A 26,330-nucleotide genomic window follows, 5' to 3' on the forward strand; every position below is an offset into this window, starting at 1 on the left:
CCCTTTGGCCCACAGCAGTGTGGGAATTAAGTTAAAATTAACCTGAGTTTGGAAAACAACTAGCACCACTTTATTTGTCCATTTAATTGAATTATATGACGCTGTGTAAGTATGCTGACCCACAGACGTAAATTGCTCCACCCTACCCATTTCCCTCCTTAATTCTCTCATGCTAATGGAGATGATGGGATGTTGACTGCAGAGAGAGAGAGAGAGAGAGAGAGAGGGAAAGAGGCTGGAAATAAAAGAGGCTGGAAATAAAAAGGGACTGTTTCAGCCTGGTGCAAACCTTCCACTTTGGTGAAATGTCACAGCTGCACTAACTGCACTGTGATCTTTGTTGCCATTAAGCTGATTATGTCCACAGAAGGATTCATCCAACTAATCCCACAATGCTGCAACCAGTTGCTTTACATTTAAACACTTTTTTTCCTAAGAAATAAAAAGTCAATCAGGTTTCACCAGATTCTCAAAATGGTTCAGGCTCTTACAGGGACCTACTTTATTTTTTTTTCTGTTCTTTTAATAGAGGAAAATAGGACAAATTAATAGGCTCCGTGCATTAGTGGATATGCTTAGTTTGGGAGCCTGAGGTGTCATTTGGGGTGAATGTGCTGGGAAGGGGCTGTGTATGATTGTACCTTTGGCACTGCATCATTTTGTGTTTGCCTGTGTGGCCATACCATAGAGCAGCAGCTCTACATCCAACAGTGACTCTAATGAGGGAGATTCTGGCAGGTTAAGATTGACTTAATTGATTTAATAATCAATTTATATCTAGTTCTTGCTTATTTTTCTAAGGAAAGGTTGATTTTCATTGGTTAGTAGTCATTAAAATGTGTTCATTTGCAGCTAAACATAACCTTTATAGTAAATGTAATTCTTCATTTGCTAATCAGGTACACAATGTCTGCCCGTGTTTGCTTAATTATGTAGTTTAACCTAGTCTATTAAGATTCTTAATTTTTACACTTTAATCAGGATAAAAAACAGCAAATAAGACATTTCTTCTCTGTTAGACTATTAGGTTTTTTGTTTTGTCTTATGCTCAAGTACATCTGAATAGAATTAGAATTTAATTTTAAAAAATTTTTACAAGGAAATTTTAAAATGCTTCTTGAAAATAAATTAAAATCACATCTTAAGTATGGTGTCTTTTTGAAAGGAAGAACTAGATAGAATTTTCTTTGTATTTATTAATTACTTACTACTTAAAGGAGACTATGTCCGGCACATTCAGGTAGTCAACTTTCCTCAGGTTTTGTTAACAAAAATCAAGGATTTCAGGAGGAAAAGTAGCTGGAGAAAGGCCTTGATTCTATCATTAAGCATTCAGTGTTGGATAAAGTTGTATCCTCTTTTTTCGTGCTGTCTGTTGTCTACCCTGAGACTTTGGGCTGGACTTTGGCTGGCTGAGCAGCAACGTTTCCCATGTTCCAGGCCAGCTGAGAGTGGACAGAACATCCCGTGCCTTCAGCAGCATAAATCACAGAGAATTGTGCCTAGAGCCTTACCTTGACTTTCCTGCAGGGTTCTGCAGGATTCGCCTAATTCCTTGTCTTCTAAAAGCCATTCCTTCAGATTTAGTCTGTATTTATCACTCAAATGCTTTAACTTTTTACAGTTCTCCCACACTGCAGGAAAGGCTCTTGTATACAAAAGCGTATGGTCATTCTTTCCAATTCCTCAGTATTTTAAAGCCAGTAGATCTGTTGTTGTCTCATACTTAATTTTTATCCATTAGAAGTCCAAAGCTAGTCTAATACCTCAAAAGAATGCTTAGGGTGCCTTACCTGGTCAGTCATTTGACTTGCTTTAGAAAGTAGCTGTCAAATATGTGCTGCTTGAAAGCACACATCCTTTTCCACTGAATGTATGGATTTTATGGAATTGGGTTGGGTCATCATTTGGGGTGCCCTAACTTTGAATCTATTAGGGAAGTATTTCTTATTCTAGGGAGACAAAAAAAGCATTGGATTTCACCCATCCTAGGCACTGATTGCCACCAGCATTCTTTGCTCTCATGGAAGCCTCTAAAAAAGAATTGTTTCATGATTCCACATACAAACTTTAAGTTTGTACAAATTCCAAGTACAAACACCATTAAAAACTGGTGAAATAAATTATATTAATTCCTTTGGGATTTATGTCTTTAACACTTAATTGTTTCATTGACCAGGAGTGGTTAAGCTGCCTGCAAGCAGAGGAGGAAGAAGACTGAAGACAGCTGTGCAAAAGCACAGCCATGGTGTCTCTCCCGTAGCAGCTGGGAGTCTGAGTTCTCAGCTTTTGCTTTTCAGCTTCAATGTTTGCTTCCGAAAGTGAGAGTGTCCTTCAATGTAGATTTAGGTGAAGCTAGATGTTAGAAGAGGGAAGACTTTGTGTGGGAAAGGACAGTGTGTCCTGACAGTCACAGCACAGCGCTGGGAGCTCAGCATCCCAAAACTAATCCTGGCTGTGGGTGCTTTTCCTCGTTTGACCTTGAGCAAGTCAGACAGTGGGGGTTTTTTGTGTGTCTCAGTTTCTGTAACCAACATGGGAATACTATGTGTGTATATCCCTGGGTCTTGCCTAGATTAATAAATCAATATTTGTAAAGTAAGGCTTGATAAATGCTAACTGTATTACCACGTGTACTTGAACCTTGTGCAGAACTTTGGGAGTGTGCCTGAATTTCTGCTCTGTGAATGGATGGGGCCCAGGCCAGGGTGGTCAGCAGCCACAGAGACAGGTTTGGGTCATTTTCTTCCTCCCAAGGGACTGCTTGTAGCACATATCTGCAAGAAGGTCTTGAATACAACTTTTCCACTTAACATGCTCCCCCATCACCCACTGTCAGCAATGAGATTAAATTCTGTGCGACTGCAGAGGACGTTGCATGATCAAAATCCTCTTTTAGAAATTAATATGTACCATCTCTCCCCAGTACTGTGCCTCCTCTCAGAGAAGGGTATTGTCTCCTGAGCACTCAAGGTGTGAAAAGCCACCCAAGGAAGCTGTCTATCTTTGAATTTTATGCTGTTGCACAGTTGCTCTGATGAGAGCTACAACTGCATAAAAATCACAGGGACTTGGGGACTTCTCCCTTCACAGGGTCACAAGATGTTTTGCAGAACAATTAATAGAATAGCAAAAGGAGTGTGGGAACTACAAGTCCTGGTTACAAGACTTGAAGTTTTGTAGAAAATGTTTCATGAGGCAGGGAAGTCAAAGTCAATAATCACCCATTTTCCCTAGGAAACCTTGGGTGTCCTGGGAAGAAAATGAAAGTTTCCAGATATTACCCAGCTTTTCCCAACTTTGCTGCCTGTATCAACCCAGAGAAACAGAGTGATCAGGACATTTGTAGATCCAAGTTTAGTATTCATTAGGCATCAGATATTGATGCAGCCCACAGAAGGGTTTTACTTGCATAAACTCTTAGTAGATGGAATTAGGTGTCCAGGGCTGCTGCATTCAGTACAAACTGGAGCTCTTGAGCCATCATTTCCAGTCTGCTTTAGGTGCTGGCAGGTTTTGTGGCATGACCAGGATGTGCTCAGGGTGAGTTTTCCTGGACTGATTGATGGCTTTCTGATGGAGCTTTTCTAGAATCAGCTGATAGTTGAATATCCATATTTAACGTGTCTGGGAGCCTTCTTGTTGATTTGAGAAAAGCTGCAGCAGAAGCGATTGCTAAAATCTCTCCCCTTCCACTCACACCCTTGGTGGCTGCAGCACAAACCAGTAAATATTTGTCAGTCCCACAAGTTTTCCCTGCTCACAGACACCTGAATGTGATTCCTGCCAATTTTAAGCCCACAGTGCTCTGCAGGTCCTCTGGATCCCTGTTAAACATTTCAGGTCTCCTCAGTGAGGAGGATGTTTATCATTTGTTCCTGGCACATAAAGAAAACTTTGAGGTTATTTGTTTACTTAAAAAGTAAGGGAGAGAATTCATCTTCTTTAAAGACAGAAGATGGTTTTATCTGTTAATTTTTTTTCTAGCATATATTCAGGAGTTCATAAAAATAGGTATTTCAGTGGGAAGAAATCTCATTTAGTGGGATGATTTTTCACTTGAGGGTGTGTAAAAGTGGCTTCACCTGCTCTTACTGTTTGCCTGGCATTTGAGTTTAAAATGCTGCTATTAGAGGACTCTTCCATACTGCCTTCAGACAACACTTCCACTTGTATTGCCACGGCTTTCAAAGAAAATTTCCTGTGAAATTAGGTTTTACCAGGTTAGATTTTCATGGTATTGTGGTTTTGTGGCTTTTTCTAACTTAAAATAAACAGGTAGGACCTTCTGAAAAAAGTCTTTAGAAAATATTAAACTTCCACATGTTTTTCTTCCCTTCATCAGTAATAGCGAGCTTTTTAAAAGTTGAGCTTTTTCTGGACTGTTTTCCCTGCCACCTTCCCATTGTGTTGGCTTCTTCTTTACACTGTGCTGTACAGAGGACCCAGAAGGACCACAAGCACTTCAGATCCATTGGTGTGGCATATTTTTGTGCTTCAAACATCCTGATCATGTCTCTCACTTTCCTTAATTTTCTACAAGACTGGGAAATGAGGAAGACCCTGGGTTCTTTATCCAGCTCTGGGTCTGAAATGCCTGCTGGGAGGAATCATTGATGTACTTTTATTTATTCCCTCTTTCTGTCTCATAGGACCTTTGGATTCAAATGCAATTTAGGTGTTGTGTAGGTGTCTTTAAGGCATCTGTGTGTTTGTAGACTGTACTTTTTCAGGCACAGACAATGAAGTTATTCTCAGGAGCTTTACCTGGTGCATAGGAGCTGCTCTCAGCTCATCATTCAGTCCCTCTGGCCTCAATTCCTGCTGTCCTGACCTCCCTGCAAATGAGCTGCTGAGCCTCACTCAAACACAAAGCCCTGATCCAGCAGAAATTGCCCTCCAGGAGTTTGAGGCACAGGGACGAGTGCCCCAGATGGAAGGCACATGACATTTTACAGGTGGGGAAACTGAGGCACAGTTTGTCCCATTCTTTACAGCAGAGCTCCTTCTCCCCTTGCTGGGCATTCCCTGTTTCCCCAGGGAAGACAGGCTGGAGCCAAGACTCTGAACACAAAACTTTTACCACAGGGACTGGATTTTGTGGCAGACTGGATTTGTGCTTGATGCTTCATGTTCTGAGCGTGTTTCTGCTAAAGCCTTTCCCTGGCTGCTGGCAGGCTCCTGGCTTCCAAGAGCTCAGCCTTCTTTTTCCTTCAGAAAGCAGAGGATCTGGAGGAGTTTATAAGAAAGCTAACTCAGAGCAGACCTGTGATTTCCAAAATTTAATCTGGCTTTCCAAAGCTTTTAGCAGAAGGGTTGATTTGGGTCAAAATTAATGCAAACACTTGTGTAGACCATTTAATGTTTAGGTTATGGACCTGTTAAGGCAGCAGGATAATCCCTTTAGATTACCCGTGTAATTCCTAGTGAATATTTATTTTAAAGAGACTTCAGTGCCCTTAGTCATTAGCAAAGGTTAGTAATGCCTCTCACAGCTGCCAGGCTCAATGCAACAGCATTTGTCAATAGGAGGGCTTCTCCTTTTGTTCCTTGCTTTTTGGTTTGTTTGTTTTTTAACATTTCTCCACCTCTTGCCGGCTTAATCCCATGGGCTCACCTCTAATCACAGGGCAGCATCTGAGCTGCCTTTGCAGTGCTGATTTCCACTTGAGCAAGGCTGAGGAAGGAGCCTAATCCTGGGTTTTTCGGATGCTGCCTGCCCAGGGTGTGGGTGCGTGGGCTGGGGAGGACAGAACGCGCGGGTTCAAGGACGCGCTCCCGCTTTAGTGTGCGCAGACATGCTCCCGCTCCTCCCTGATTGGCAAGGTTAACTCGGAGAGCCTGCAGCTTTTTCAACTGATTTGATTAGACCCACTACTTTATCCCATTCCCTCCCCCACTGCTTGGCCCACCACCTCCTGATCCTTTTAACACAGCCCTTGGTCCAATAACCAGCCAGTCTGGCTTTTTTTTCTTTTACTCCCTACCCCCTTTTTTTTTTTTTTTCAATTTTCATGCTGGATTTTTGACATTTTGTAAAATAGATTATGAAGCCCTACAGGGAAGATCAGTAGGCAGTGTCTTGGTCTCAGGGCTGGGTTTTGTTGGGACTGTTTGAGAGGCTGGGATATGCCTCCTCTTGCTCGATCTCCTGGGCTCTTCACCTTTCCCAGCTCTCAGTGCACCTCTGTGAATTCTGGAACAAGAGACTGGAGGCTCACATACCCCAGCTTGGATGCTCATTGTCCTCCAATTCCTCTTTTCTCTGCAAAACCAGGCTGGTGGGGGAGAATTACACACTCAGCCCAAAATGATTTGGCATCCCAGGTCCTCTTTCACTGTGGTGTGACGTGTTCACTGTCTGCAAAAAGAAGCGTGGATAGAGAACTCCCATATCCCACAGGAGCAAATAATGGTGTGTTTTAGTAGCAGATTTTACTAGTTGGGATTACTTTGGGAGGTCAGATCACCCATAACTCCCAGGCTGGCTGACAGTGGGATGAGCACCAAGGGGCTCTGAGAAGCTGTTTTGGCATTAATGCCCTCAGCCCTTGGGACAGCACAGGCACCAGCCCAGCCTTCAAAGGTGTTGTGGTCCTGTTGCCATCTCTAACCAATGTGCTTTAGTGTGTTGTGCACTGCCAGTTTACAATCCTGGGCTCTGCTTGTGATATTGCCCTGATTGTCTTCTTCAATATCCCAGGGGAATGTAGAGCCTTATGTACAAAAGCACTTCTTGACAATTCTCCCTGGCTCTCCTATAAAGAAGTGAATAAAACCTAAAAATGACAGGCTTTTCCAAAACCTGAGAGTCCCAACTCAAAAAACCAAATCACTGGAGAGTGAGCAGCGCTGCTGAATTTTTGGTAGTCTCAGACTAGTCCAGGGAAAGCTTCATCTCATTTTCACTTGCCTTTTGTTCAGCAGACCTGATCTGAAGTGGTGTGGGCTGCTGGAGCAGCTCAGTGCTGACAGGGACCAAATCCAGTGACCAGGACCGACCCTATGGAGTCACCCTGGTGAAACAGCACAGAATACAGACAATCCCCTGCACACAAGGTATTAAATCTTGACATACTGCATTACTTAAGAGGTCTCAGGGAAAATTAAAACCCTTTTGACTGGGTTTTGCAATGCAGGGAAAATTTTAGTGACATTTAAAAGGTTTCTCTTGTGTTCCTCTAATGGGATAAATAAAAAAAGGCTTGTTTTAGGCCAGCAAATGGGGGGACAATCCAATTTCCCTGATTCCATCAAGACACTCTTAAAGCATTAGCTTGTGCAGTTTTAAAAAAACCCACAACAGACTGACCCTTCTGCCTGATGGCTTTGAAAAGTGTCCTGATGTGGAGGTATTTATCCTACACCACATGCTTCATCGAGGCACTCCAGCAGTGCTTGGAAATACACTCCTCTTTTATTAAACTATTTAGGAGGACAGCATGCACAGCAGGAAACACAAACACCAGTTTATTATTTACTGCAGCCATCCACACTGGGGCTGTGCTCAGACTAATGCATGATGACGTGCTCTTTGAATTTGGTACGTGGAAGGGAAAAAGGGTGGCATTAACTAGGAACGTTTCTGATGGAAGGCTGAAACCTAAGCCTGCCCTTAACTTTATGTTTTTAAGTGTGATTTGGGCTCAATATAAATAAAGATTCCCCTGTGGAATGTTTGCTTCCATCAGTCAGAAAGATTAATGTATCAACACTTACTCTGGACGGGGCTCTGGGGATTGATAATGGGAGATATGGAGCCTTTCACCTCCAGGTCACTGGTTCAGCACTGCCCCACTTGGGCTGCCACCACCAGCACCTGCCATCTGCTCCAATGGGCTGGGCCCAGTTCTAGGCCCAGCTGGTCCCAGTGGGCTCCCTGGGCTGCTTTAGTGGGAAATGGGATGGAGCTGCTCAGCCCAGCCCCAGATGTGACAGCAGCCCCAGCCCTCAGCACAGACCCAGCACCACCAGGGAACTTGACCTTCTGCCACGCTTGTACAAGCCATGAATGGAGAACCTGTTATCCCTGCCCTGTGCAGAATAACTCATTCGAAGAGCAGGACACCCCTGAACATAAATCTGCCTGTTATAAAGTTGGCTGTGGTTTTCCCTGGTTGCCTCCAGTTCCTGCTGAATTTCATTAGGAACTCCTCTATTATACAGCACAGAAAGAGAGCAAGTGTTGCCTCTGGACTTTGAAAGAGCCCTTTAAAGTGAAGATCAATTTTGCATCTCACTAAATACCTAATGACAGACCAAACTGCAAGTACTTAGTTCAGCTGTATTTTAATGGCACTGTGGCTGCATCAAGAAATCCCAGTTATGATAGAGTATGATGTCCTGAGGCAGTTTTCTCCAGACATTTTTTTTTCTTTCTTTAGTAGCAGCACTTCATTAATAGCTGTTTGAAAACCTGACTGACTGTGAATAAGCAGTACTAATAAACCTTTTCCCCTCACTATTTATTCCTCCCTTCTTCCATCAGGAAACAGCCCCAGTGATCACAGACTGAGTTTTCAGTCTGACGTGTAGTTGTACTTGGTGGTGCATGAGCAAATGAAAGAGCAGCTTCATGCCTTATAAAATAACAAATGGTAAATCAGCTACTAATGCAATTCACAGAGGCTGCTAAAAGGCTGCTGGAGGTCACAAAAACAGCAACCCTTTGAGGTGATGAGATGGGAGCTTCTTAAGTCAACACATGCAGTTGGCTTCTCCCTGGCAGTGGTCCACTGCGAGGCAGGATCCAGGCTCTGATGCCTTCCCCCTCTGGCAGACGGCTGTGAGTGTGCAAACGTCCTCTCTAATTCCAGATTAGCCACAAAGAGGAGTCATCATCCTTAAGGAACAGGCGTGCTTGGAAAGGAAAGGCTGTCTGCAGGCTGCAGGGCACAGCACTATCCTCAGGTGCTTTTGAGATGTCTGAGCAAGGTTCCTGGCACTAAAGGAGAAGAGATAAAAATGTGCTTTTCGTGCTGAGGGCTGTGTGCCATTGGAACTCAGCTTCCCTGCTAGCCCAGGCTTTCTCAAGCTGGGCTTATTAAAATCCAGCTCTCATCTAATGAGTTCAGAGGATGCTTCAGAATGTCTCAACATGGAAAGTGCTGATTTTGCACACCAAGCCAAGGAAGGTTTATGGCACCAAAAGAGTCTCCAAAGTCTTTATCCTCACTGACTTGAAGGAGAAAAAGCTCCCTGGGCTGTTAGCAACACCTCTGCTCCTCCTACAGCATGTTGTGACTTGGCTTTTATTGCAACCAGGCCTGTCCTCACAACACAACCTCTCTGACAGTGCTCCAGCTCTGCCATGGCATTCCTGGGCATTTCAGCTGAGCCTGCCTTTGCCCAAATCAAGGGAATCAAACCCGTGGGTTTGGGACAGGGACTGCTTTAGCCCATGCAGGGGTGGTTTCTCTGCTTTTTTATGGATTTTCTTCTCTCTTTGGGTCACTCAGTTGTTGGCTTTAAATGCCAGTTTCTACAAAGAGGACATCTGGAAAGGCAGAGTGGCAGCTCTGAGCCATTCTAGTTGACAATTAAAAGTGCAACATCTCTTCCATCATGCAGGGCTTTAGGTTCAAGCCTGCAGAGGAAAAGGAGTTACTTCCAAAGCCCTGAATCCCTTTAAATAAATATCAGCCAGCATTTACCTTGCAGTCAGCACGGGCTGAGGTGAACCAAGCAGTGGCAGCAACGCTCTCCCTAATCAAGCGTCCTTCTCTCTCTTTAATCAGGTGGAGCAAGTGGCATGTTGACTTGCTGGTTGGTGCTGAATCCAACCCTGCTCCTGCAGGTTTGCAGTGCCTGGGGCAGCCATCTGAGGGGCAGCAGCACTGATGGGCCACCTCTGCCCCCTAATCTCCCTGCTCCCATCCACACGTGCTGTCCTGATACCCGACAGCCGGTCCCACGCGGGCATCATGCCAGCAGTGACTTTACAGGCTTTGTGGCAGAGATTATTTAAAGGAGATTAACCCTTCTAAACCCCTTAGATTTTAATTATTTCTGTATGTATTTATAAAACCTGCAGTCTGCTAGTTCCAGGGCACAACTGCCCCAGTCCCCATCCTTAACCTGGATTCATGAATCCAATGCACCCATATTGCAGGACAGGGGTTGAGATGGACAGAGCTCGTTGGATTGATTGATTGATTTATTGCCATTCTGGAACAATTCACATCTAGGATGAAAATTAAACATTATGGTTTCAAATCCTAGAAAAGAGCTAATAATTTAAACCACTTTAAAATACTAATAATTGGGCATTAATTGAATTGTTTGAGTTGATGAAGTGTCTCTGGCTAATTATTTTGGTTAGGGCATCTCTGTCATTAATGCCTCCCCACTGCCCATGTTGTGGGCACACTCTCTGAAGAGAGGACTGTCTGTAAGGTTGATGTACTGGAAGCCAGGAGAGGGAAGGACTGTTTATTTCATTCAGTCTCCTAGCAAGTTTATTATGTGCATAATAATGTTATGAGACCCTGTAGCCTAGAAAATTGTCACGACTAGCAGCTATGGTTATAGAAGAGGGGGGAAAAAGGGTGTGCACTTCCATCCTTTCATGCTGTCTTTCCTATTGGTCATGTTAGTGCTGGGCTAATTAGTTTCTTACAGTTAAAGAGTGATGGAGGGAGTGTTTCCACTCTGCACATGAGCTGTAAAATCCAAATAAAATTGGAAATACCTTATTTCTGCTTCAGCAGCACAACCTGGCTTATCACCCTGGGTGATGCACACCTTGCAATCTTCAAAAATATATAGAATCTTAGAGTGGTTTGGGTTGGAAGGGACCTTAAAGACTATACAGATCCAACTGCCAGCTATAGGCAAGGACACTTCCCACTAGACCAGGTTGCCCAGAGCCCCATCCAGCCCAGCGTGGAGCACTTCCAGGGATGGGGCAGCCACAGCTTCTCTGGGAAAACTGTGCCAGGGCCTCCCCACCCTCACAGTAACATCCTCACATACCTGCCTGTTTTGTAAATGCAAGCATAAAAGGTGAGTGTTGGAAGGCAAAAATAAAAAAAAAACACACAGCATTATGGACCCCAGTGATCTGAGAAAAAAATATGGTCATTTTGAATTAATTCCTTAAAATCAGATGATTTCTATTTCTTCTCATCTCCTGAAAAAGGAAATAAATGCAGACAGTACCACGGACTCCATAAATAATTTTTTTTCTTGGGGAATCTCTTTAATATGCACACAGTCCTGCTTCTGTGGTAGTGAACATTTGACCAGTAGCAATTAATTTCTTATCACAGTCTTTCTATGAGGTAAGAAAACATTAGTGTCTCCATTAGGAGGTGGAGAACAGGAGCTCTCCAAGAACAAGTGATGTGCCCAGCTTCATTCCCCTGCCCCACGGTTTGCCAAGAGCTGTTGGAGGGAGAGGGCATTGCAGGGATGCCTCTCCTGCAGCACAGCTGGATGTTCCTTTCCAGGCAGATCCATCCTGCTGATCAAATGATAGACCCAGAAAACGTTCAATATGTTTCAGGATAAGTGGCACGGAGCTGATGAATTTTCAGCAGCTTACTGTGAAGCATACAGCATTCTCTGTATTGGCAGGTGGAAAAGAGAGGAGAAAAAATAATAAAGGTCCCTGGTATTAATCTCTTCTGTGTGGAAAGAGTGAAAAAGAGGGTTTCTTGCAGAAAATACCATGTGATTTCATGGCATGTCGATGATTAGGCAAAGTGTCCCAAAGGTTAATAAATCTTTTCTCATTTAAATAGGTAGGATTTCCAGCTGAAAGTGCTGGACCCTGCATCCAGCCCCAAGGAGGGGGGATCAGGGAAGCAAAGGGTTAAATTTCGGGGCTGTAGAAGCAGATTGTGTTTTCCTTCTATGATGTGGGCTGACAAGACATCAGTATTCTATTCATCTGTTGGGAATTAGGCTGTTAATCCAATCAATGACTCTTGAGCTAGCTGCAGCCTGCCTCCCCACTGGGGAACAATCGGATCAGACGGGAGATTGTTTAAGAGCACAGAGCGGTCCCGTGTCAGGTGGAATTTCCAAGCGTTCCCTAGTGAATTGGGGATGGGAAAGCTGTCTCAGCCCATTTATCCTGCCCCTTAAATAAGCAGGTATCTGCCTCAGCCATGCTAAAGTGATAAAGCAGTATAGGAGCACTAACTTTTATGCAGGGAGGGGGCAGGGAAGCACCCTGAGAAGAGTTTTTTAGCATCCTGCCCTTTGGAATATCATCCTGTCCATAGCTTGGGATGGCATTTGCCATCATGGCTTGCCATGACACTTGTTACAGCTTTAGGCATTGACTTCTCCAAACACATTTTTGAGCTTCCTGGCAGTTTGATGAGCAGCAAGATGCCTGGTGCTGAAAGTAACAGGCAGTAGCAAATATTATTTGGATAACCTATAAATATGTCCAAATACACAGCTGGGCACAGAGTGCTGGCTGCAAAATGGGTTGAAAATGCTCAACAGCAAAACATCCCTGAGAGCTTCAGTGTTGCTGCATGAGCTGCTGCATAGGTTCAGAAATCAGTTTGTTCTGCAATTAATGACAGCCATGTCTGCAGTGGGATATTGAGAGCCTGTATCTGTGCCAGCAGCACTACATGCTGATCATAGTAGATGTGATAAATCCCACTGAAATTGCACTTGGAAATTTAGGTACAGCACCAGTTAGAAACTAGGGCGATGAGGGATTAGCATAACCCTGGCACACTGAACTCCTCGGGCTGGGGGTGTTTGGGAGCATTAGCAGATGCAGGCTTCAGGAGGGAGCCAGTGGTTGTTCCTGGGCATCCTCTTCTCTCTGAGCTTTCTTAGATCTCCTTTTAACTGCAGCTTTGTAAGCAGAGGCTTCTCCAAATTAGTCCTCTGAATGAACCACGAGTATGAGCTCCAGCAGTGAATATGAGCAGGGAGGTCCCCAGACAGAAAAATCCCCAGCTCAGAGGCTTGGCTTTAAAGGGCTTCAACATCCCTCTTCCCTTGATCATAATTTTGAATCAAACAAAAGCTAATGCAATTTTCTTTGCCTTTCAGTAGCAGATTGTGCTGTAAGGGTTCATGCCATTAGAAATGTAATAATTGCTTCTCTATGCAGATCTAATTTATCTGTGAGGCACTTAGAAGATAGGCCAAATGATAGCCTGGCAGTAGGCTCTGGAGAAGGGCCCAAGAGGTGATGATAAAAACCAGTCTAGCACCTTCCATCCTTGGGGATATCTGCCTGGCACTGGAAATGGTCAGAATGGGAGGAATGAGCAGAGGAGAGAGCTGAGACCTCTTGGAGAGGCACAGCTTAGTAAGAAAGGGATCCCTTCCAAACCTGCACACACACACACACAGGGGAGGTGGGAGAGTTAATTGAGGAACCAAGCTTAAGAGGATGCCCTGCACTTGTCAGCCTGGGTTATTTGCAATCCCCAAAAAACAGTTGTTCATGACCAGCGCATGCTTTTTGGTTTTGCTTCTAGCAGAGGTTGCTCTGTATCCTTTGTCCCACGATGTTGATCCTTGGGGAGTGCCTGAGCTGCCTTGGAGTTGGGGCCAAGGATGCACATGGGGATGTCTCCTGTTGAATCATCTGGTGGAGTTCAGACTGGTTAAATTTTCCCCATTGGCTGGTTTTAGTATTGGTGGGTATTAGCATGTAAATATAATGGTATGTTGAGTTGTAGCCTTACCCTCAGTCTTCCTGGAGAGAAAATTTCAGAGAATGATGATGAGGTTAAAGTAAATTGTTGGGAAGTTGAAGTCTAAAGTAGAAACAAATGAGAAATAAAACCCTTTTTAAAAGTGGAGGGAAGTATTTTCTTGCTATTTTTCATCTCCCTGGCTTGAGTGAGTGTGTGTCGTGAGGCTGCAGAGATTTATATTACAGCTCCTAAGCATCGGTGCTTGTTCAGAGTCTGTATTATTCTGGCCCTTTTTATTCACTCACCTTCTAAAGATGTAGTGTAAATATTTATCTTCCCTCTGGCCCATCGTGCTGCCCAGGACCCAGTGCTGTTAAACACTCTTATCACCTCATCGTTCTTATCTCCTGCGATCCCTGCCAGCATTCCCAGTCTGTCAATGGGAACGAGCAGTGCACCTTCAAAGGTGCCACAAATGAGCAGAAGGGGAAAAATGAAGATAGGGGGGAAATACCTTAAAATAAAGAGCACGTGTGCTACCCCTCCAAAGTGCAGGATTAGTGTAGAGGTTTCCTGCTGTGCTTTTCACACTCCTGCTGTCTGTGCTTGGGGAGGTGACTGAAGGTGTTGAGGTGAGGTCTCGATGTGGAGCAGCACTCAAGGAGGTGTGGGCTCCCCTTTGTGCTGGTGTGGGGGGTCCAGCCCCAGCTTCATCCCCAATATGGGGTCAGGCTGGACCAAAACTTACCCTGGTAACCAGAATGGATTTGTTTTTCCTCTTTCTCCACTGGTGCTGAACAAAACATGTGAGATGGTGGAAGACGTGGTATCTCCCTCCAGCCCACCCTGCCACTGCACACAGCCTGGAGGGTGAATGAAGCAACTCTGAGCTATCAGTGTTTATACAGCACTGGTTTTAAAACTGTCCCGTGAAACCACAGTCAGATGCTGGCCAAAGTGTACTTGAAATGGCAAATTGTGTCTTACAGAGTGCACAGCATCTCAGCAGGTTCTGCCCTTCAGTCCACAACTTGTGTTAGGTTAAGCAGGGAACAGAAATTCCCAAGGAATGAACACAGGATGGCAACACCAATATAATCCTATCACTTACGAGACAGAATTCATGTGCAGCAGCCACAGCAGCACTTAGCAGATAAGACAGTTGGTCCATCTGCGCTCGGTCCGTCTTCTCCCATTTCTCTTGCTTAAATTTCTCAGGAGCAGAACAAAATCCTGTTATCCAATAAGTTATCCACTGGTAGTTGGATTTTCATTGAGTGACATCTGTCACAGACCATGCACGTAGGAAGTACCAGTGATTTTGTATTATCTTTGTTTTGATGGGTTTGGTAGACATTTGGGTTTTCATCTCCCAGAAAGGCCATGCAGCTCAGCTGTCACCCTGACATGGCCAGATGTGCCAGGAAGCTGTAGAAGACACCAGGGATGGCACATGGTAGTAGGAGGCAAGAGGAAATCTTGGAATCAGAGCTGTTGTCTGGGACTGAGCACTCCTACATTTGGGGGTGTCATGGTCTTTCCCTGCTGGTCACTTTCTGCCTGTGTGAGTTCTGCCATTTCCACAAGCTCCTCCTTTTTACAGATGGAGAATTGCTAAAAGGGCTCTGGGACAAGGACCTACCAGTGCCTTGCAAGCCTTTACAGAAGGTGTATTGCTGCTTTGAGCTTGGCTTTGGGCCTTTTTTGTGTTGAAGTTCACCGAATCAGAGCAGGTTTCCTCCTTTTTAACCTATGACAGTGACGTTTTCCCAGCTGATACAGAGGCATGAAGGGGCACTTCTCAGAGGCACCCTGCCTCAGTGTTGGCCTAGAGCTGCCTATCTCCTCTTCCCCACTCAACATCAGCTTCCTTCTCAGCACCTTCTCTTTGGTCCATCTGCTGAGAGGATCCATCTGATCACTGCCGGCATCTCCCGGCTGCAGAGGATGCGCTCCAGATTCCCTGTTCCTGGCTGATGCCAATGGGGTGAGGACAGAGGCTTGTACATGCCCATTCCTTGTTTGGGATCATCCATCCTAACACAGGCACATCTCAGGAGAAGGACAATAAGATGCTCAAAGAGACCTCTCCTTTCTCTTGCACATCAGGAAATACTCCTTGCATGAAGACCGGCTACGATTCATCTTCTGCACATGGTGTTTGATTGCAAAACAGACACTTCCAGTGCCTGGCAGGCAACATTTGTTTCACATAATTCCCACAAAGGGAGCTGTAATCCTGACTTTCACAGCCCATCTTTGATTAGTCTCCAGGTGTGACCATTTTGCTCTGAAGGCTCAGCGCTGCCATACCTGGAGCATCTGGGTACATCAGGCTGCAATTAGCCACGGTGCTCCAAAAAGCCAAATCAAAGAGGGATTGAGATCAGCAGCTTCCCGAGGGCTTTCAAGGCCTTTAGTGAGTGACCACACTAGAGCTTTTTCCATTTACCTGGATTAAAATTTGTCACAGAGGAAATAGAAGCAAACAGCACGGCATCTGAGAAGTGTAACAAATAGCATTTGGCCATTGGGCAGGCTCAAAGCAGGGGAGAAATCCGCAGCGTAAATAAAGTGCAAACCATGTTTGCATAACATTGGATTAATAGTTCTTTTTAAAAACCACACTGGGATTAAAGGGATGCATTTCCTATGCCGAGACCTGCGCTCCCTCCTTAGCCCAGCAGATGCCAGGAAGTACATCTAAGAGAAATAAAAAACCTTGTTATCCCCAGCCAGCTGCTGAAACAGCAGTGCTTTCTGAAGGCCTTTGGAAGAGGAACAAATGTCTATAGGATTCCTGGAGCAGTCCTGTCTGTTTTAATAGGGAGTTCTGCAGCAAAGAGCTCCCGTGGGAAGGGGTTTCTGCTGCATGGCTCAAGTCCCATTCACCTGTGGGTTTTGTTGGCTGCAGTCTTGGAGGTGGTGATGCAGAGGGGAGCTGGATTCCCATCCCCCAGCCCACACATTTGACATCCTGCCTTTCCAATAACTCATTTGAGCGTTCCCGCCTCTCCTTCCCCAGCCCTGCTCCATATTTTGCTGAAGTCAGTGCTGGCCTTGTCACTCCTCTGAGCAGCCATGTGCTTAAGGGGAGCTCAGGGGCACTGGCTCACACTGGTTACCTTAGTGTGGAATAATCAATGGATGCTGGCTGTGATTCCCTCAGTTCTTTGGTTTGTGGTACCATCTAATGACACCCATTTGCATTATGCTTCCCACGGTCTGGGCAGAAATAGGTTCCTGAAATGAGGCATCTTCAGACACTGCTCTGAGTAACATGAAGGGGACGTAGTGGCATATGGAAGGAAAAATCTGATCCTCGCACCCCTTTGCTTGGAAAAGACATGGAATAGGTATTTAGGCAGCAAATGCCTGTTATATCTGGCTTTTTATCCCTGTTGCTGCCATGGTTGTCATGTTGGTGCAAAGCATGGCACCTCCTATCCCAAAACACAAGTAATTCCTAATTCCTCAGCTCAACAGGCTTAATATCAAACAGAATAGCACACTGGGAAACCAGAAGACTTCCAGCTATGAGTGGAATTTCTACCTGTTGTCTTGTTCTTTTCTCTTTCACCTGCTCCAGAATCTACAGCAAACTGTAGAATTTGCACCTTAATCCCAAAGATGATGGTAATTAAAAACTTAAGTCTCCATAGACAGATGCAAATAAATTAAGGAGGCAAAGAACTGAATTAGAGGCTAATCCTGGTTGGGATAGTGAAAGCAAAGGGGCCAGTAATTCTTTCTTTCTGTTATTTCACCTGTTCTGGTGGCAGGATGAGGCTGTGTGAGGTTGAGGTGCCTGGGTTTGCAATGCTGGATGTGAAGCATCAACTGTGACAAAGCCTGGGGAGGGGACACAGGAGTCTGGGAAGGGGACACCCTTCCCAAAGCATTGCAGCTGATGCAGTGGCTTAAGTGTTGGCTGGAACAGGGAGCTGTGTGCCAACACCTACAAATCACACACTTTGCTTTGCCCTTGTGCTGCAGGTGTTTCACAAGGATGAGTTTGGCAACTTGCTTTCATCCCTGAGCACTCTGCCCTTTCCTGAATTGGCAGAACTTAACCTGGGTGTTGGGGTAGACCTAAATTCTGAAGGCAGGGAGCTAAGATTTATTCAGGTAGAAGGAGCTGGGGTTTTTTTCCCCTCTGTGCTCCCATGTGCTGAAAAGCTCACTGCACTAAGCTGTGTGAGCATCCCAGCGCTTTATCCTTCTCTTAGGTAGTTGACTAAATCTGGGTTTGCACTGAAGCATCTTGTACTAAAGCATCAGAAGTAGTAAGAATCCCAGAATGAGGCCATAGGACTGAAATCCTTCATTTTTATGGGCTGGAAGTGATAACAGTATGAACTGAATTATACTCACGTCATGATGTGATCCACGCACTCTTACGGGTGGATAGATATTGATTATCCATCAATAGGGAGTGATGGTGGATGATGATTCAAATCCCAGCTGTCAGGTAGCTGGGTGTCCTGGCTGTTTGTCTGGTCAATTAAAACATTGCTGGGATTCTGCCTATTTATTTAAAACTGGGATGTATTTGTATTACCACAATGTTACCTGCACCTCTAAAATCAAGTCTCTTTCTCTTTTTCAGGATGGGGAAGGCCAGACTGCACTCCATTATGGTAAGCTGCCTCTGAGCTTGACTGTTCCTTCTTAGCAGTGTGGATTTGTAGCTGGTGTAAATGTTCTATACACAGAAAACAAACTCCAGGAGAAAAATGAGCAAGGAGGCTGGATTTGATTAACCAGTGGCCACCTCCATTAGCAAATCCCAGCATGGTAGGGTTGGGAGCCTTGGGAGAAGATTGCTGCCCTCCCTTCGTTCTCCTCTACAGGTGTCACCTTAAAGCATTCCTTTTCCCTCAATTAATGGTGCAGATTTTCCCTGTACACTTCTGTGTCTCCAGGATGTTGGTGTGCCACCTGCAGACCCGGGAGTGGCTCTGGTTAGGGGATGCCAAATCTCTTGGTCTTCAGTGAGGATCTGTGCCAGTTTTAACAGGTCACACAGGTCAGGGGAAGGGGACAGATAAGGTGGCCTCCTCCTTCATGTGTCCTGGTGAGAAACCTGTTTGATCACAGCTGAGAGAGCAGCAGCTTCTCTACTACCGAAAGCAGCAGAGGCAAGTCACAGTTGGTGTCCCTCCTACAATTACAGGCTAATTAGATACGTGATTTAATTGAAAGATTGTTCTATCTCCAAATGAGAAAAGCAGAGATTGAAGTGATGTGTGCGGTGCTGATGTGCAGGGAATAGGAAAAAAGTATCAATTTAATCTGGATCATAATCTTTTTCCCAAAATTAAGACATAGCCAGTTATTATATTGTACTCTCTCTTGATGCCTGTCACTGTAATTAAGAGCATACTTGTCATTCTGAAGTGTTTGTGTCTTTCTCTCTCTTCTTGATCTCTCCACAAGGACATTAGCAGAATAGCAAAATTGCTTTGCAGACATCAGTCCAAGGCACAGGATTTGGATCTGGAGCTAAACTCCAAGATTCCAGGACCCCTGAACTGAGACTGTAGTTACAAAAATATGTGATTTCTCCCTGTGGGGTCTTTCCTGGAGGACACTCAATTTGTCAAATTCCTGTCACTGTCCCTGGAATAGTGAATCTGTTGCTGCGTGCAGCATTGCCCACAGATGGACAGCATTTAAAATGCAACATTGCCTCTTTCTCTTCCTAAGGCATCCCACAGTTTGGGCATTCTCTCTTCTGGGAAGATGCTTTTCCAACTCCTGAGGGGCTCGCAGTAGATTATAATAGGTTGTCCAAAAGCATAGCGCACATGTTAAGTTATCCAAGAGCACTCACTTCAAGCAAGTTCAGTATGTGAAAGGAAAAGGTGGATGTATCACCTGAGTTTAAATTCCATGAAGATGGATCCCTCTGGCTGGGACTGAGACAGGTTGTTCAACACAAGCAAACATAACTGCTATAATGAACATTATTTCAGAAATGGTTTCTCTGATCTACCATTCCAGCTCAGGTGTTTCAATAACTACAGTTTCCCAGGATTTTCTTCCCAAATGTTTGTGAAGTGTTGAAATTTTTTCTTCCTCTTGAGTATTATCCCCTTTCTCCTCCCTGTATATCATCTTTGGGAAGCCTCTCTGGGTTGCTGTCACACAGGCCTGGTGTTCCCATGGGTGCCCAGCTGTTCCTGGGGCCATCACTGCCCCCAGGGCATCCTCATTCCCTTTGTTGCTGATCTGACCATAAACCACCCCAAGCTTGGAAACAGCTTCTTAAATGGGTGACTGGGTTTGACTCAGGTGGCTGTTGGCCTGAAACTGGAACTCACTGTCACCTCCCAGTCCCATTTCAGCCAGCACTTCAGAACCGAGTCATTAATTGCAGTGGGGAGGCAGGAGAGCTCCTTCGGACACCACGGCTGAGCAGAGCAGTGCCTTCACAAGGTCCTCCCTTTTGCTGGAGGCTGTTCATGGAGTTCAGGGAAGGGTTAAATCCCATCAGCAAGGCAGCCCCTGCTTTTAGGGTGTCTGCATCCCTTTTTATGAGCCGGCGTGGCCTGACAGCTGTCCTTGCGGTGACAGCTCTCCTGATTACAGCCGGTGTCAAACCGCATCCTGCTGGGGGTTATAAATCCTGGCTCCTTCCGATCGCTCTGACCCCGCCTTTAATCGGGGCTTAAGCGGAGCCCAGCGGCCCCGGGGGACCCGTGGCTGGAGCCCTGCTCGGGGCCAGAGCCCACGGCTGTGTGCATCCCCTGCTGAGCATCCCCTTCTCCTCGGCTCCTCTCCATCCAGCCAGCCATCCCCGCACCCACGGGGAATGCTGCAATCATCGCTGCTGCCTCTCCCAGAGGAAATCAAGGCTTCTCCGAGCGGTGCTGCCCGCGTGGCTCTGGAGTGGGCAGCCTCCGTATCCTCCTGGGCACTCCGGCTTCCCTGCAAAGCACCATCTGTTCGCCTCTGTCTGCGCCGTGGCAGGGCAGTGGGAGGGGACGCTGGAGGGAAAATAAATAATAAAAAAAAATTCATCATCTGAACCCTGAGGATTAATGGAGTCGGGAGGCAAACTGCGCTGAATGGAAATTCATCTTCGCCCGTGCCAGTGTCAGGGCTGCCGCTCTCGCCCTTGACAAATCGAGGGTCCCAGGGTGTGATAAATCCAGCAGCTGTGCTCGTCCCCAGGGATGTCCCCAGCCTGCTCAAGGACATGGCACCAGAGAAGAAAGCCACCTTTCCCTGTGGGGACCAGCTCCCCATCCCCACAAGCTGCCACCGTACCTTCCTTGGCATCTCTGGAAGTCTATTTTCAGCATCGGGATGTGCCCCCTTCAGCTCAGCCTCACCCACACCTCCACCTGCTTCCACACTAACCTGTTTCCCCTTTTTGACCCCTTTTTTTATCCTTTCAATATAAACTCCAATCACACATTGAATTTATTTTAATGAGACATTACTGCTTGTCGTTTTGGATCAGTGGAAGACTGCAGAGTAATGCAAAAGACACTCTAATTACTAAAGGAGTCAGTCAGTTGCTTTATAAAAACACCCAAAATATAATTAAAACCAATTGCTACCAATGCAAGAGGAAGATGCCAGCTTCATGGCCTTGTAAGGCAGGTTTTGGCTTCACTAGGGTCTGCGTTGCACAGGCTGAAGGGAAAATCCAGAGTCTGGGACTGGTGCCGATGTCAGCCAAGACCAGTGGTTCAGTGTTAAGATTTTTCCTGATTTTCCTGGTTCTTTGCTTTTAGCATCCTTAGGACAGAGAAGAGCTCAGGTCAAACTTGGCTCTATATTGGCAGAGAAAATGAGGGATGAAAAAACAGGTGCTAGTAGAGGTGTGAGGAATAAAATGTGTGCCATTAAGAGCTGTCCCAGCCATGGGCACAGTCACCTGGAGCTGGTGCTCCAGGAAGTGGTGGCCAGCAGCTATAACCCATCTGAATTTTGTGCAAAGAGAAGGGATGGACAAAAGCCAGGAGCAAGGCAGAGTTGAAGATGTCATGTCTGGGATGTGCTGCCTGCTCCCTGGGAGATTCAGGAGGCAGGTGAGGGGCAGGGGCTTACAGATCCATTACAGATGGTGAATGCATTATAAATTCTGGGTACAAAAGCAGGCAGGGAATGCTTTCCCAGTCGGTACTTTGGGGGTCCCTGCAGTGCTGCAGTAGCACTCTGGGGCCCGTCCCACGGTCAGTCTCCAGTCCTGGATGTGAGTGAGCCTTAGCCAAGCTGTGCCCAGGCTCCCTCCATGTCCCTGCAGATCCCTCAGCTCCCAGCACCTCTGCCTGGACTGCGGGCTCTGGGTGCTGCTTGCACCAGTGGCACCCCCTCAGGACTTCTGGCTTTGCATTGGTGTCACTCTGTCCTTCTCCTTCCTCTGCACTGTCAGATCCACAGCGATCCATCGTGTCCTGGGCGCTGCCCCAGCCCTGCTCGGCTGCGCCGGCGTTTCTGCCTCCGGCACACGCGGGGCAGTGCCAGCCACAGCTGCCACTCCAGAAACGCCCATCACCGCCACCTCGGGCCGGCATCCCCTCACTAACCCTTCCCTTTCTCCCCCCAGCCGCCACCTGTGAGTTCTTGGACATCGTGGAGCTGCTGCTGCAGTCGGGAGCTGACCCCGGGCTGCGGGACCACGAGGGCTGCCTGCCCGAGGAGGTGACGGACTCCAAAGCCATCACTTCGGCTCTGCAGCAGCACGGCCCCGCCGAGCCCTGACCCCGGGGGCACGGAGATGCCCTGCAATAAAACCCCGTCCTCCTCCCCACTGCCCTCCCCAAACACCTCGGGGCTTCGAGGGGACCTTTCAAAGCGCAGGGTCTGGCTGGGCTCTCCAGCACGAGGGCCAAGCTCATGCCCTGAGCAGGACAGCGTCAGAGCTCAGCATGCTCTGACGTTCATCAGTGTTTGAGGGGGGAGGGAGAGGGCCTGGAGGAGGCTCCAAGTATTATTTTAATGGATCAAACATGAGTACTGTATGGGCTGTCTCTCCAGAGCAGCGTGGGCTGACCTGTCGGCTCCTCCGTGGGGATGCAGGGCCAGGTGAGATGCTCATCTCTCCCGTTCAGGCTGAATTTTGGTTGTTTTGTTTTTTTTTTTTCCCTGGGTCCAAACAAGTAATACAAATAAAAGCACAGTGTTGGGATCAAGCCTCGGTGTGTTTGTTTAGTTTTGGGGTTTTTTTGCAGAGGGTGACTTGGAAGCCATAAGAATGGGAGGCAGCTCAGTGCAGCCATAACCCTTGGGAAGTTCTGCTGGAGCTCTTGTCCTGGGGAGGGAGAGCTGCAAAGACAGCAGGGTCATACAGGTGTCTGTCTGTCCCTCTGGTTCTCACACAACACGTGTTGCTAATCAGCCTCTCCAAGCTGACAGGACTTCAACCGCTTTGCTGAATTGGATGGCTTTAAACACCACCTCAGCCAGTGGCTCCAGGGCCTCCTGCTGTGTGTCCATCCCTGGAACAGCTCTTCCAGGACTGAGGTCTGGTAAGAGCTGAGCACAGATAAACCTGTACCCACCCTGTCACCCTTCTGGGTCTGTCTCAGACACTTCATGATCATCTCAGCTTGCCAAGTTCCCAGAAAGGGGGAAAAACTGCCTTGTGGCCATACCTGAGTGCTGGAGTGATGTGGGATGATGATGGGGTTTAATGCTGCCTCACTGGCTTCCTCATTAGCATCCAAAGTGGGTCCACGGAGCTGCCAGGGGTGGGTTTGTGCTGTGGGATAGCTCCCAGCTGGGAGGAGGCTGCTGCACTGGGTGGGTGTGTGGCAAGAGGAGCCCGTGGCTTCCCTGTGGGATATTGCCATGAGCTTGCTTTTCCCAGACAAGATTGACGGTCTGGGGGGAGCAGAGGAAATCTCCGTGGCTATGACAGGGAGCTGCTTGCCCCATCAGGCTCTGCAGCACATCCAGCCTCAGGAAAATAAATGGGAACATTCGCTTGGCTAAGGAGTGGCTGGGCAGCAGGCACACGTGGGCTTTGGCCCCTCGTGGTGTCTGTGGCTCTGCCAGCGTTTGCTGACGCCTGCAAAATCACCGCGCTGGCTCCAGCAGCCACCACACCACACAGAGCACAGGCCAGGCTCCATGCTGGGGACAAAACGGCCTGGGCAGGTTATTTTCCAATAACTTAATATTAAGCAAGACCCCCCAATAGCTTCTGCTCCCCTTGCCCCTGCCCAGGGCAGCTGCAGGCTGGCAGTGGCTGGGCTCATCACAGCCTGGCGCTTTTGCACGCGGATGCAGATGGAGCAAGGACGCCAACCCCAATACTGGGGTCACACTGACTTTGTGAGGGAGGTGGCACCAAGGTTGGGGACAAGCAAGGCCACCCCTGTGCAGGGCAGTAATGCACAGCCACTCCCTGGCTTGATGGACATGCTGGGTAATAAAAAATCTCTCTGTTAAAGCCGGGATGAAAAGCAGCAGCCACGGTGCCGCTGCTTTCAGAGAGCACATTTGGGGCCCGAGCGCTCAGCCCTGGAGATGTTTATAGCACTTTAGGTCTGTTTGTGAGGTTGGAGCCTTTCCAAAAAAAAAGAAAGCAGGGGTGGGGGGGAGGGGGAAGAGAGAAAGACATATATTATTGTTTATAATCTGCTTTATTCAGCCAAACCTTTCCCCAGCAGCCTTGCAGATTGCTGTTAAATCCCTTGGTGCCTTTAACTACCGATACAGAAAGTGGTTAATGTGCATTCACCCTAAGCTTGGCATCTACTCCAGGAAATCACTTTAATTGAGAAGCATTAAATGTTAAAATGATTAAAATATAGAAAGCCAACACACCGGTGCCCATGGAGGGGCTTGCACCCCTCTGCCCCTCCTGCCTGGCATGGCCCTTCCATCTCACCTGTGCCCACCAAGCACTGTGGTGGCACGGCCAGGCACCCACTGTCACTGCTGCGTGGTGGCAGGAAAGCTGTGCCACCTTGGGCAGCCATGGAGATTCCCACCCAAACCTCTCTGTGCCAGCAAAAAGCCAGGGCACGATGACCAGTGCCACTGGTTCCATCACCCAGGGATGTCAGTGCCACCATCCAGACACGACCCCAGCAACAGCCAACAGTGCCAGAGCAGGCAGTGCCAGTGGTAAGCACTGCCCTCCCAAAGGAAGAAAATCCCAAAGACAGCAGCTGCTAAAAAGCATCCCGAGTTTATTTGCCATCGCTTTCCCTCACGGCGAGGGGGTGACTGTACACATCTCATGCCAACACACTAGAGGCAGGGTACAAAAGCAACGCCCTGGGCTCGAATCCGGGGGCAATTTGGGGAGGTCATTTCTCCCCAAGACATGGCAATAAATAAGGTTTTATTCTTTAAAATTTTTTATTATTATTCTTTTTTCTTGGGTTTTATTTTTTTTTCCTTTTTATTCCCCCAGGAAACAAGACTCTTACTTTCTGGAACTGTACAGAATTTACACAGCGAGGGGAGGAGGCATTTGGCCTTGTCGAAGGGGGATGGGGAGCAGCAGGCACAGCTCTGCCCCGTCCCCCTCTCCACCAGGGCCAGCAAGGCCGGGAGCTTGGCACCAAGCAGCACCCAAGGCTGGGGAAGGGGGAGGCACGTGGATGCAGATGGGGCAGCTCCTGCAGCACCAAGGCACCCAGCTGGGGGGGCAAGGAAGGACAAGGACAGACCAGTGATGTGCTTTCTCATGTGGCTTTTCTCTTTTTTTTTTTTTTTTTTTTATTTTTTTTAAATTCTTTTTATCCCTCTGCTTCTGGAGCCTCCACACCTCCAGAAGGAGCTGACTAAGTGAATCCACCCCCAGCCCGCCCTTGAAGGGCAGCCTGAGAGCATCAGCATTACCCCAGAGACAGAGAGGATGGCAGGGACTCCATGGCCGGGGCATCCCTTTGGGGCTGGGGCAGAGCTGGGCATCCTGGGCAGAGAGTGTGGAGCTGGATCTTATCCATGGGGCTGAAGGTCTGAGGGTAGGGGGTGTGGCTGTGCTGGAGGAGATGGGCATGTGGGTTTTGAGCAGGGGCTAGTGCTGAGTGAGCCTGGCCAGGAGCAGACCCCATGGAGCTTGTGGGACGTGCCAAAGCCGCCGGGATCCTTCCTGGCTGCCCGCACTCACCCTCTGGTACCATCAGACCCACGGCTGGACCAGGAGCACCTCACACCCCAATCACCTCCCCTTCCCACCACGCGGGTGCTTTTGCAGCTGACACAATTCCTGCTCCCCTACTTGGGAGGAATTATTTTGCAGTGGCCTCAGACGTTGCCCACCTCTGTCACCCACCCCTCCAGTGGCTGCTCTGCAGGTGCCAGCCCCAGGCACCCCGGCTGGCCCTGCCGTGGCACAGCTTGGCCGGTGGGCATCCCGGGCTGGAGGCAATTTTTACAATTCCTTCCCCTCGCGTGACCATGGTACAAAGCAGCGGCGCTCCTGCGTGCCCAGGGATAAATCACGGCCGCTAGGCCAGGAGCAGGCAGGATCGCCGCCGGGCAGCGGGGCAATGGCCCTGCCCGGACGTGTCCCCGGCAAAATAAACCCTTCTACAATATAGACTTCTCTTTCTGCGGAGGCTCCGGGCAGCGCCCGGCTGCGTGTCAACACCATATCGAAAAATAACTCTTGAGGACAGCAGCGGCGCTCGGCAGGGGGGGCCGGGCCGGGCTCTGCCGCCCCTGGCTGCTCTTCCTTCCCTCCGCCGGCCCCGCCGCGGCCGGCTCCTCGCCGAGCGCCGCCGCTCTTGT

The 26,330-nt window shown here is 47.6% G+C and overlaps 1 protein-coding gene across 1 annotated transcript in view; it reads left to right on the forward strand.

Moving 5' to 3' along the window:
- ACBD6 (acyl-CoA binding domain containing 6) overlaps nt 1–22,771 on the forward strand; it is an 80,415-nt gene extending 57,644 nt beyond the window's left edge. The window contains exons 7-8 of the mRNA XM_021545838.3: nt 18,232–18,262; nt 22,186–22,771. Of these exons, the coding sequence (XP_021401513.1) occupies nt 18,232–18,262; nt 22,186–22,340 (186 nt within the window). The 3' untranslated portion in view covers nt 22,341–22,771. The remainder of the gene's footprint in view (nt 1–18,231; nt 18,263–22,185) is intronic.
- Nucleotides 22,772–26,330: the final 3,559 nt, after the last annotated feature.

The sequence above is a fragment of the Lonchura striata genome, chromosome 9, assembly GCF_046129695.1.
Source record: "Lonchura striata isolate bLonStr1 chromosome 9, bLonStr1.mat, whole genome shotgun sequence".
NCBI classification, from domain to species: Eukaryota; Metazoa; Chordata; class Aves; order Passeriformes; family Estrildidae; genus Lonchura; species Lonchura striata.